Here is a 13,562-nt window from a genome sequence, read left to right as displayed (position 1 = left end):
GTTAGCGTTAGCGTTAGGTATTAGCATTTAACTGGTGTAACTTGTTGAACTGGTTTTATTTATTGAACTGGTTTAACTGGTTTAACTGGTTTAACACACTGGAACTCGAACAGATCCACTTCATGTTCTGACAGTGTTTTAAAGTAGATTTACTGTCCATTATTAACCCATGAAGTGCTGCTGGGGTGCTTACCTCTGATTGGTCGGTCACACTATCAGGGCGGGGCAGCTCGGGGAGCTGAGAGAACCCACGGTCATAGATACACAGGTGGAGGTGTTTGTCCAGCACACGGAAATCATCATAGCTACGTCTCAGCGTCCAGCTACGACCCTGCACAACAACAACATCATAAACAACAACAACAACGTTATCAACAAAAAATCATCTTAACTACGTCTCAGTGTCTCGGGGTATTTCATCAAAGTGTTCTCAGTAGAACCAGACTTATGGTTTAAACCTGGTTCAGCTAAGCCATCTGTGACCACGCCCCCTTTCACATTTCATCAAACTGTTCTCAGCTTCAATCTCTCCAGCTCAGCCAATCAGCTGACAGTGTTTAGATTATTTACACGTCCTCATCAGACCCACTACATCGATCACAGAGTTAATGATTAGAGAGTGACGGAACATGTGTTGTAGCTTTTATGATGAATGAGAAGCCAATAGGAACCAATGCTGAGACCAACAGGAAGTGACATCATCTGTTACTGAGCAGTGAAAATAAATGACAGACACGTTAAAAATAAACAAAAAAAAGACAAACTGTGGTTTGAACATTTTAAAAGTAGTAAAGAGTTAAAGAAGTTATTTAGTCTATTTATCATAGCAAACAACTGATCATGTGATCACACGCTGATCATGTCATTAATAATACGCTACACATTAATCATGTAATAATGATTATATCATCATTTGTATGGATTTAAAATCATATTAAAACATTTACATCATATTCTGTTTAATTTACTTTTAAAAATTTGATTAAACACCCTCTGGTCTGGTCCTGAACAACAACAACAACAACAACAACTGGGTCACATGGTGTAGTGTAAGTTCTACTCGTCATGTGGATTCTGACACGAGTAAAATGTGGGAGGAGTTAATGCAACAAGGCTCCTGATTGGTCAGGTTTTTGATGCTTTTATTTACCAATGAATAATAATGAAATGTGATTGAAAGACAGTTTTATTATTAATTATTATTTATATATTGTGGTAGAACATATTTGTTCCTCTGTAAAGAATCACCTTCACAAACAAGCTTCAATAAACATCCACAGCATGAAGTCAGATCTGATATAAACATGTTATTTTCACTGTCTGATTTAAAGATGAACTCAACTAAAAACCTGCTGAAATCCATTGTGTATAAATTAGTGCTGTTTATTGACGTTTTAGATGTTTAAATGATAAATGTCAGAGTGACTGCCCTCTATGGGTTAAATCAGGTTATTACAATATAATGCTACTATTGGCTGAGAACCAGATTCTGTGACGTCATTGGACCATCGTGTGTCACTATTTGCTCCGCCCCCTCCTATAAAAACTATCACCTGTGGACTCTCCAGTTTGTGGAGTAGGCTGGACTGAGAGAATAGTGAATAGAGAGATATAGTGAGTCGCTAGTTAGCATAGCATAGATTGTTCTTTGGAGATTTTATAGTATATAGTGGGTGTGGCTTAACTGGTCCAGGAGCCCGACTTTGAGGTCACTTATATATATATATATATGACGCTACTATATTTGTTTAATATACTTCTAAATGAAGTTCCAAATATCTTAAAGAGTGGAGTGAGAATCACAGAGAGAATCCTGTTAATTATGAACAAACTTTATGTTTAATATGAATTCTCATAAACTGTGCCTCACAATAATGGGGAACTTGGTGGTGGTGATGTATCGATCATTTCCTGTTTACACTCTACCGCTGCTTGCAGCGCTCTACTACTGTGTTCTGCTAACGCTAATCAAACTTGTTGTCATTGATATTTTAGCCTTGAAAACACTTGTTTTAATTTTTTTACCGTAGAGTTAAACGTACGAAGGTTAAGTAAAAAGCAATATCGCCTCTTATAGGCAGTGTAATCTCCTTTAAACTTCCTTTTGTCCTTAGCTTAGCTTAGCTTAAATTTAGCACCTATGGCTTCTCTCTCCTCCCCTCCGCTCTCCTGCCCGGTGTGTCAGATGTTTAGTTACTCCTCGTCCTCCTTTAGGGACAATGGTAGTTGCATAAAGTGTAGCGTACTGTTAGATATGGAGGCGAGGATCAACAATCTGGAGAAGCGGTTCCGCACCCCTGATACCAAAACCGAAGCTAGCAAGCAGGACCTAGTCGGTGCGGACCGTGCTAGCGCTAGCTTAGCCTCCCCCCCGGCCAGCAATGAGTGGGTCACTGTCCGTGGTAAGCATAGTCGAAGGTCAAAAAGCCGCTCGGGACACCACCATGTTCACGTCTCAAACAGGTTCTCCCCCCTCTGTGAGGACAACACACTCACCGGGGAACAAACTCTGATAATTGGCGACTCCATAGTGAGAAACGTGAAGCTAGCGAAGTCAGCGGGCATCGTGAGGTGCATCCCAGGGGCCAGAGCGGGCGACATAGAATCAAATCTAAAGTTGCTGGCAAAGAGTAACCGTAAGTTTGATAGGATAGTCCTCCATGTCGGCACTAATGACTCCCGACGTCGTCAGTCGGAAGCAACCAAAGTGAACATTGAATCAGTTTGTGCTTATGCTAAAACAATGTCGGACTCCGTAATTTTCTCTGGTCCCTTACCAAATCTGACCAGTGATGACATGTATAGCCTATAGCATGTCATCATTTAACCACTGGCTATCGAGGTGGTGTCCAGAAAACGAGGTGGGCTTCATTGATAATTGGAGATCCTTCTGGGGAAAACCGAACCTGATAGGAAGAGATGGAATCCATCCTACTTTGGAGGGAGCATCTCTACTATCAGAAAACATGGCACATTTATGACATCTCATGAATGAGACCATGTTACAGAGGCGGAGTCCTCCACGCCCCTCTGCGCTTGCCTTAGGACAGTTTCCCTCCCATTGCTATTATGATAGCTGTGTTCATCGCCATGGCAACTGTTGTGATGGTGGTGAATATTATTTTATGGAGACGGTGTCTGTCCCCCGACCCATATTTCACAATGATTTTAACATAAAATCAAATAAAAGAGCTCTTTGCTGGGGGGCGGCTCTAGCTGTTCCGGGGGTTGAGGTCGGTATCGGCCACTTTTTAGGTTTGTCCTGCTATCTGCGGGCTGGCGGGTGGGTGGGTTCTGCGCCTTTGGCTGGGGGCTGCTGCTCCGCATCGGTTGTGTGCCATTGGGGTCCCTCTCTCCTGTGGTGGCGGTCGCTCTTGCGCCGGGGGGGGGCATTGCCCCGTGGCCTGCGCTGTCCGGTGGGGGGGCGGGACCTGGGCAGCTGTCTTTTTGACGTCTGGGGCTGCGCGGTCTTGCTGGGTTGTGGCCTGTTCCTGGGCTGGGGGCTGTGGGGGTGCTCCCCACAGAGGTCTGGCCCGGGGGCTCACCCTTGGGGGTTCCCTGTCCTGTGGTGGTGCCCTTTGGGTCCGGCGGGTCTGGCCGGCTGGCTGGGCCGGTCCTGGCGGGGGTCTGCCGGGGCGGGTGGTACGGGCCACGCCCTGCCATACCTGCGGGTGCGGCCCCGGCTTGGGCGGTGCCCTGTGAGCCGGGCTCTGCGGTGTGGCTGGGCCCTTGGGGGGAAAGGCGATCTGGCGCGCTCTGAGGTGCCTGGTCGGTGCGCCTTGGGGCCGGCTTGCAGCATCCCCTTGGTGCCCTCGGCGACTATGGGCGTGGTTATCGTCCCTGGGGCCGCTGCTCTCGGTGCTGCTTCCGTTCCGGGTCCTTCTGGCCTGGGGTCCGGACCCTGCTGGCTCTGGGCCTACCGGCGGGCGCCCGCCGGCTGCCCGCTCTGCGCGGCTCTGGCCGTCTGCTGGGCGGGGGCCTTGGCTCCTCTGCTGGGGTCTCGGGCGGGGGGCTCTCTGGGCCCTTCCCTCGGGGGGTTGGGCGATTGGGTGTGGGTGGGTGGGGGGGGCTGGATGCTGGCGGGGGGCCTTGGGGTTGGGGTCGGTGGGGGGATGCGCTGGGTGCTCGGCTGCTTGGGGCTTCCTCGGATGTGTGTATGGGGGGCGGTGGCTGCCTCTCGGTCTGGGATCTTGGGGGCATCTGGGGGGTTGCCTGGGGCTCCCTGGCCTCCGCTCTTTCTGCTGGCCTGGCTGCATCTGCGGGCCCAGGGCAGTTCCTGGGCTTGCAGTAGCGTTTTTTTTTTTTTTTTTTTTTTTGCACATATACTGGTATACGATGCACTGGCACGCCTTGGGATGTGGGATAAAACTCATACTGGGCTTAACCTTAGACACGTTAATCCCAAATACCTGCTTCAGGTACTACCACTCACTCATTCCCCCTGTTCACAGCCACCACCATTATAGCTAAGCTTCACACTCGTCACTATACTGGCTTGATTACACAACATAATAAGCACAATTTATTCTACAACCTCACATCTCACCCTCACTGCAAAACAGTCTATTCTTCCCCACCTTTTCTATTTCCTGCCTTGAGTCTCTTCTCCCTGCTCCCTTCCCCCTCCCCCTCCACTTAGGTGTAACACTGCTCTCCCTTTTTATATCCTCCCTATAATAAAAGATTTCTTACCCTTCCTTAGGGAGGGCTGGTGATGGTCACAATTAAGAAATAAAATAAATCAATGTATTTTATTGCAATAACAAAATATGCATTGCTGTCTCATAATGATTGCACTTCCTGTGGTGTTGACCTTTGACAGCATGTGCAGACAAGTAAAAAAATAAAATAAATAAATAAAAGAGCTATCAATTATAAAAATCTGAAAAAAATTAAAATCTCAAATCTAGAAACACCAAAACATAAAAGCATTAGATGTGCTCTATTAAATATTAGATCACTGAGATCCAAATCTCTACTAGTAAATGACCTTATCTCAGAAAATAACTTTGATTTATTCTGTTTAACTGAAACATGGCTGTATCAAGATGAATATGTTAGTTTAAATGAAGCCACTCCTCCCAGTCATTTAAATACTCATATGCCACGAGACATAGGCCGTGGAGGTGGTGTAGCAGCTATTTATCATTCCTCTCTCCTAATCTATCCTAAACCAAAGGCCAGTTACACTTCCTTTGAAAGCCTGGGTCTAAATTTATCTCATACCAAATCAAAAACCTGCCAGCCAGTCTTATTTGTGATAATTTACCGTCCTCCAGGCCCTTATTCTGAATTTCTATCAGAATTCTCTGAGTTTATATCAAACTTAGTCCTCAGTTCTGATAAAATACTGATAGTAGGAGATTTTAATATCCATGTGGACAAAGATAGTGATAGCCTGAGCTCAGCCTTTATGTCCCTAATAGACTCAGTTGGCTTTTTTCAAACTATTAATGAAGCTACTCATCGTTTAAATCATACTCTTGATCTTGTTCTAACATATGGCCTTGATATTAATGAACTAAAAGTCTACCCTGAAAATCCTCTGCTATCAGATCACTTTTTAATATCTTTTAACATTATCCTAGAGGATCTCGCACTGTGCAATAAAATAGTTAGGAGTAGAAATCTGTCCAATAGTGCTGTGGCTAAATTTAAAGAGGCCATTCCTGCTGCCTTAAACTCAGTGCACCATCCAATAAATAACTATGATATTAATTATAACCCCTCTCAACTGGATCTGCTTGTCGATAGCTCTGCTAGTCTACTAAAATCCACCTTGGACTCAATTGCCCCATTGAGGGAAAAAACTATTAAACGTCAGAGGAAAGCTCCGTGGTTTAGCTCTGAAACTCACACACTCAAACAGACAACCCGTAAATTAGAGAGAATGTGGCGCTCCAATAAAACAGAGGAGTCACGAATACTCTGGCAAGAAAGCCATAGTAAATACATGACAGCCTTACGACATAGTCGATCTACATACTACTCCTCACTAATTGAAGAAAATAAAAATAATCCGAGGTACCTTTTCAGCACTGTAGCCAGGCTAACACAAAGTCAGAGCTCTATTGAGCCCATGATTCCTCTAGCCCTCAGCTGTGAGGACTTTATGACATTTTTTAACCATAAAATTCATAAGATTAGAGATAAAATTAGCCACTCCCTGCCTTCACCTGGGCCTGCTGTACCATTAAATGTAAATAGGCCTAACCTAAACTGTTTCACACATATAGGACTTCAGGAACTTAACTCTATTATTTCATCCTCCAAACCATCGACCTGCCTTTCAGATCCGATCCCAACTAAGCTGTTTAAAGAAGTTGTTCCCCTAGTCTGCCCATCTTTGTTGGAGACAATAAATATATCCCTATCAATAGGCTACGTGCCACAGTCCTTTAAAGTAGCTGTAATCAAACCCCTTCTCAAAAAACCTACTCTTGATTCCAGCACTTTAGCAAACTACAGGCCTATATCTAATCTTCCTTTTATTTCAAAGATTCTTGAGAAAGTTGTGGCGGCTCAGCTCTGTGACTTCCTTCAAAACAACAGCCTGTTCGAGGACTTCCAGTCAGGTTTTAGAGCTCAACACAGCACAGAGACTGCTTTAGTTAAAGTAACTAATGATCTACTCTGGGCTTCAGATGAAGGACGACTCTCAGTGCTGGTTTTATTAGATCTTAGTGCAGCTTTTGACACTATAGATCACTATATTCTACTAGAGAGATTAGAGAAATTACTTGGAATCACAGGGACTGCCCTAAACTGGTTTAAGTCCTACCTATCTGATAGGTACCAGTTTGTACACGTGAATAATAAGTCTTCTGTGTACACTAAAGTAAGCTACGGGGTTCCTCAGGGCTCTGTGCTAGGTCCAATCCTCTTCTGTATCTATATGATCCCCCTTGGTAATGTTATGAGAAAATACTCTGTTAACTTTCACTGCTATGCTGATGATACCCAACTGTATGTATCAATGAAGCCAGGTGAGACAAATCAGCTATCTAAACTTGAGGCCTGTCTAAAGGACATTAGGGCCTGGATGGACCAAAATTTTCTTCTTCTCAACTCAGACAAGACTGAGGTCATTGTACTGGGCCCACGACACCTTAGAGAAACCTATGCTAGCCTAACTGCCCTAGATGGCATTACTCTGGCACAAAGCACAACTGTTAGAAACCTTGGGGTTCTATTTGATCAGGATTTATCCTTCAACTCTCACATAAAACAAACTTCAAGAACTGCCTTCTTTCATCTCCGTAACATTGCTAAAATCAGATCTATCCTGTCTCAGAGCGACGCCGAAAAACTAGTCCATGCTTTTGTTACCTCTAGACTGGATTATTGTAATTCTCTTTTAGCAGGCTGCCCGAGCAAGTCGCTTAAGACACTTCAGCTGGTTTCAAAATGCTGCAGCACGTGTACTGACTAAAACTAGGAGAAGAGATCACATTACTCCTGTATTAGCCTCTCTGCATTGGCTTCCCATAAAATATAGAATAGAATTCAAGATTCTTCTTCTCACTTATAAAGCCCTAAATGGACAGGCACCAGTCTATCTCAAGGAGCTTGTAGTGCCATACAATCCCCCCAGAACACTACGCTCTCAAAATGCTGGACTACTCGTTGTTCCATTCATCTCTAAAAGTAGTATAGGAGGAAGAGCTTTCAGTTATCAGGCCCCACTTCTCTGGAACCATCTACCAACCACGGTTCGGGGGGCAGACACCCTCTCTACCTTTAAGGTTAGGCTCAAAACATTCCTCTTTGATAAAGCTTTTAGTTAGGAACCAGCTCATAGCTCATAATTAAGATGCAATAGGCATAGACTGCCGGGGGGGGGGGGGGGGGGGGGGGTCTGGCATGCTTGGTTGGAGAGAGGTTGGAGAGGGCGTTAAGAGAGAGGTCATTTAGGTTAGAGAGGGATCCGAGAGGGTCCCATTCCTCTTTCAAACACTCCCTCTATGTCTGCTTCTTCCCTTGTGTGTTTGCTCCTGTTCTCCTTCTGGCTTTTGTCTTGCAGGTCCGTGGGATCCTCAGTGTGGAGTTACAGAGTCTCAACAACTCTGTCTCCACCCTTTCCTCTGCACACACCCAACACAGCATAACGTGGATGGCTGTTCATCATAGGAATGGGATCCACACAAGGTTCCTGCTGCTTAACAGAAGGTTTTCCTTGCCGCCATGATGAATTCATGTTGGGTGTGGGATACATATGTATGTGTATATACGTATATATGCATATGTGTGTATCCATAAAATGAAGAGTCCGTCCTTAAGACTGCTCTACTGTAAAGTGTCTTGAGATACCATTGGTTATGATTTGGAGCTATACAAATAAAGATTGATTGATTGATTGATTGATTGAATAAGAACACTTTATGGGTTTAACATTAAAGTTTACATCTTTATGTCTTCACTGATGATGGTGTGTGCAAGCTAACATACTGTATAGTCAGTGTAAGAAAACCTCACAGAAAGTGTAGCTGCTATGCTAACAACTAACTGTTCTACTTTCTTTGTTTTCATTCTGTGAAATGTAGTGGAGGAGGAGCTTATTGGTTTCCCTCTGAACAGTGTGTGTGTGTGTGTGTGTGTGTGTGTGTGTGTGTGTCTCTATGTGTGTGTGTGTGTGTCTGTCTGTGTGTGTGTGTGTCTGTGTGTCTCTATGTGTGTGTCTGTGTGTGTCTCTGTGTGTGTGTGTGTCTGTGTGTCTCTGTGTGTGTGTCTGGGTGTGTGTGTCTGTGTGTGTGTGTGTGTGTGTGTGTCTCTATGTGTGTGTCTGTGTCTGTGTGTGTCTCTGTGTGTGTGTGTGTGTGTGTGTGTGTGTGTGTGTGTGTGTGTGTGTGTTGAGCTACTTTCCAGAGTGACCTCAGAAACGCCCTCACTTTTCTTTTTTTAAACAGAACTGATTTAAACTCATTTTTCCGAAGGTGGAGCAGGAGGAAATTCCAAATGCTCGGCCACAGTCTGGAGGACAGCCAATGGAAGATGATCTGAGTCACAGGAGGAGAACCAGGCTCAGTTATTCAGACTTATGTTTCTACTGCTCATAGAGAGTATAGTATGAATATATATATAATGTATAGTATGAATATATATATAATGTATAGTATGAATATATATAATGTATAGTATGAATATATATATAATGTATAGTATGAATATATATAATGTATAGTATGAATATATATATAATGTATAGTATGAATATATATATAATGTATAGTATGAATATATATAATGTATAGTATGAATATATATATAATGTATAGTATGAATATATATAATGTATAGTATGAATATATATAATGTATAGTATGAATATATATAATGTATAGTATGAATATATATATAATGTATAGTATGAATATATATATAATGTATAGTATAATATATATAATGTATAGTATGAATATATATATAATGTATAGTATGAATATATATAATGTATAGTATGAATATATATATAATGTATAGTATGAATATATATATAATGTATAGTATGAATATATATAATGTATAGTATGAATATATATAATGTATAGTATGAATATATAATGTAGAGTATGAATTATATAATGTATAGTATGAATATATAATGTATAGTATGAATATATATAATGTAGAGTATGAATATATATATAATGTATAGTATGAACTATATCTAATGTATAGTATGAATATATATAATGTATAGTATGAATATATATAATGTATAGTATGAATATATATAATGTATAGTATGAATATATATATATAATGTATAGTATGAATATATATAATGTGCAGTATGAATATATATAATGTATAGTATGAATATATATAATGTACAGTATGAATATATATAATGTATAGTATGATATATATAATGTATAGTATGAATATATATAATGTATAGTATGAATATATATAATGTATAGTATGAATATATATAATGTAGAGTATGAATATATATATAATGTAGAGTATGAATATATATATAATGTATAGTATGAATATATATAATGTATAGTATGAATATATATATAATGTATAGTATGAATATATATATAATGTATAGTATGAATATATATAATGTAGAGTATGAATATATATAATGTAGAGTATGAATATATATATAATGTATAGTATGAATATATATATAATGTATAGTATGAATATATATAATGTATAGTATGAATATATATAATGTATAGTATGAATATATATATAATGTATAGTATGAATATATATAATGTAGAGTATGAATATATATATAATGTATAGTATGAATATATATATAATGTATAGTATGAATATATATATAATGTATAGTATGAATATATATAATGTATAGTATGAATATATATAATGTATAGTATGAATATATATAATGTATAGTATGAATATATATAATGTATAGTATGAATATATATAATGTAGAGTATGAATATATATATAATGTAGAGTATGAATATATATATAATGTATAGTATGAATATATATAATGTATATAATATATCTATAATGTATAGTATGAATATATATATAATGTATAGTATGAATATATATAATGTATAGTATGAATATATATAATGTATTAGTATGAATATATATAATGTATAGTATGACTATATATAATGTAGAGTATGAATATATATATAATGTATAGTATGAATATATATATAATGTATAGTATGAATATATATAATGTATAGTATGAATATATATAATGTATAGTATGAATATATATATAATGTATAGTATGAATATATATAATGTATAGTATGAATATATATAATGTATAGTATGAATATATATAATGTAGAGTATGAATATATATATAATGTATAGTATGAATATATATAATGTATAGTATGAATATATATAATGTATAGTATGAATATATATATAATGTATAGTATGAATATATATAATGTATAGTATGAATATATATAATGTATAGTATGAATATATATAATGTATAGTATGAATATATATAATGTATAGTATGAATATATATAATGTATAGTATGAATATATATAATGTATAGTATGAATATATATAATGTATAGTATGAATATATATATAATGTATAGTATGAATATATATAATGTAGTATACTATAATAGTCCTTTAACCAGTTTGATGCTTAAAGTCTAGTTTTTATCAGGTTAGTGTAAACGTAGCTGATCAGTGAGTAAAGCTACGAGTATAGCATTACAGAGCTGTACCCTGTTAGTTAGTTGTTAGCTAAGTGTTAGCTGTTAGTTAGCTGCTAGCTAGCTATTAGCGAATGATATAATATAATTAACATTAATGGTATTAATACTAATGATATTATTATATAAACTTGTAATATTTTACTGGTGGTGTCTTAGTGTTTTCTGTCTTTACTGTAAAGCACTTTGCTATGCTGCTGATGTTTAATGTGCTATATAAATAAAGCTGACATTGCATTATTTTATTTACTGTAGTTTAGATGTAGCTGTTATTTATTCAATCACTCTGATGTGTTCAGTTCATTCACATGCACTCATGGTACGTGTACGTGTGTTAAACATAACGTGTTAGATCTTACCTGACAGTAGATATGGACCAAATAAACCAGATCCTTAGATTCACAACTGGTTCTGTTCACATCACTGTGGTCATCACCTAGAGACAGCTGGAACACACACACACACACACACAACACACACACACACACCCACCTCACACACACACACACAACACACACACACACAAACAACTCACACACACACACACAATAAACACACACGCACACACACACACACACACAATAAACCAATCTCAATCTGAAAGACCAACAACACAAACACACTGCAGTGTGAACATCCCACACATCATTAATCCATGAGTGTGTGTGTGTGTGTGTGTGTGTGTGTGTGTGTGTGTGTTCTAGTGTTGTGTTCAAGACCACACTATCCTAGACCAAGACAAGATCATTATTTAGTTTAAAAAGCCTTTAACAGGTTATTTTTATTAATTCACTTAGTTGATATAGTTTAATTTAGTTACTGTAATATAACTAGAATATTCATTAACAAAGGTTTCCAACTGTAACTGTAAATGTGAAACTTTCTGAAATAAAACTACAAACTAGTTGTCATCAGTGTAAAAAACATAGATCTACAGGTAGATGTGAAACTAAATAAAACAAACCCTGGAACAGTCATGTCAACTCTGTGGTGATGACACACTAGTGACGACATAATCCAAGATGGCGGCGGCCTGGACTACAGCTGATATTATGTAATAAAGCCTTAAAAGACATGAATATAATGAAAAGAGTGAATGGACAGAGACATAAACATGTAGACTTATTAAACACACACAGACTTATTAAACACACACAGACTTATTAAACACACACTGACTTATTAAACACACACAGACTTATTAAACACACACAGACTTATTAAACACACAGACTTATTAACACACACAGACTTATTAAACACACAGACTTATTAAACACACACAGACTTATTAAACACACACAGACTTATTAAACACACACAGACTTATTAAACACACACTGACTTATTAAACACACACAGACTTATTAAACACACACAGACTTATTAAACACACACAGACTTATTAAACACACACAGACTTATTAAACACACACAGACTAATTAAACACACACTGACTTATTAAACACACACAGACTTATTAAACACACACACAGACTTATTAAACACACACAGACTTATTAAACACACACAGACTAATTAAACACACACTGACTTATTAAACACACACAGACTTATTAAACACACACAGACTTATTAAACACACACAGACTAATTAAACACACACAGACTTATTAAACACACAGACTTATTAAACACACACAGACTTATTAAACACACACAGACTTATTAAACACACACAGACTTATTAAACAATCATCATAGAACCATTAACATCTGCTTTATGAGAACAATCATCATAGAACCATTAACATCTGCTTTATGAGAACAATCATCATAGAACCATTAACATCTGCTTTATGAGAACAATCATCATAGAACCATTAACATCTGCTTTATGAGAACAATCATCATAGAACCATTAACATCTGCTTTATGAGAACAATCATCATAAAACCATTAACATCTGCTTTATGAGAACAATCATCATAGAACCATTAACATCTGCTTTATGAGAACAATCATCATAGAACCATTAACATCTGCTTTATGAGAACAATCATCATAGAACCATTAACATCTGCTTTATGAGAACAATCATCATAGAACCATTAACATCTGCTTTATGAGAACAATCATCATAAAACCATTAACATCTGCTTTATGAGAACAATCATCATAGAACCATTAACATCTGCTTTATGAGAACAATCATCATAAAACCATTAACATCTGCTTTATGAGAACAATCATCATAAAACCATTAACATCTGCTTTATGAGAACAATCATCATAGAACCATTAACATCTGCTTTATGAGAACAATCATCATAAAACCATTAACATCTGCTTTATGAGAACAATCATCATAGAACCATTAACATCTGCTTTATGA

At 38.0% G+C, this 13,562-nt stretch overlaps 1 protein-coding gene across 1 annotated transcript in view; it reads right to left on the bottom strand.

Annotated features, from left to right (window-relative positions):
* Positions 1–13,562, bottom strand: part of LOC114475946 (rho GTPase-activating protein 32-like) — a 137,647-nt gene that overhangs the window by 44,287 nt on the left and 79,798 nt on the right. The window contains 2 exon segments of the mRNA XM_028467169.1: positions 194–331; positions 11,565–11,651. Of these exon segments, the coding sequence (XP_028322970.1) occupies positions 194–331; positions 11,565–11,651 (225 nt within the window).

The sequence above is a fragment of the Gouania willdenowi genome, chromosome 14 (genome assembly GCF_900634775.1).
Source record: "Gouania willdenowi chromosome 14, fGouWil2.1, whole genome shotgun sequence".
Taxonomy (NCBI): Eukaryota; Metazoa; Chordata; class Actinopteri; order Blenniiformes; family Gobiesocidae; genus Gouania; species Gouania willdenowi.
The sequence above is the reverse complement of the archived record's forward strand: the minus strand, read 5'-3'. Positions and strand labels throughout refer to the sequence as shown.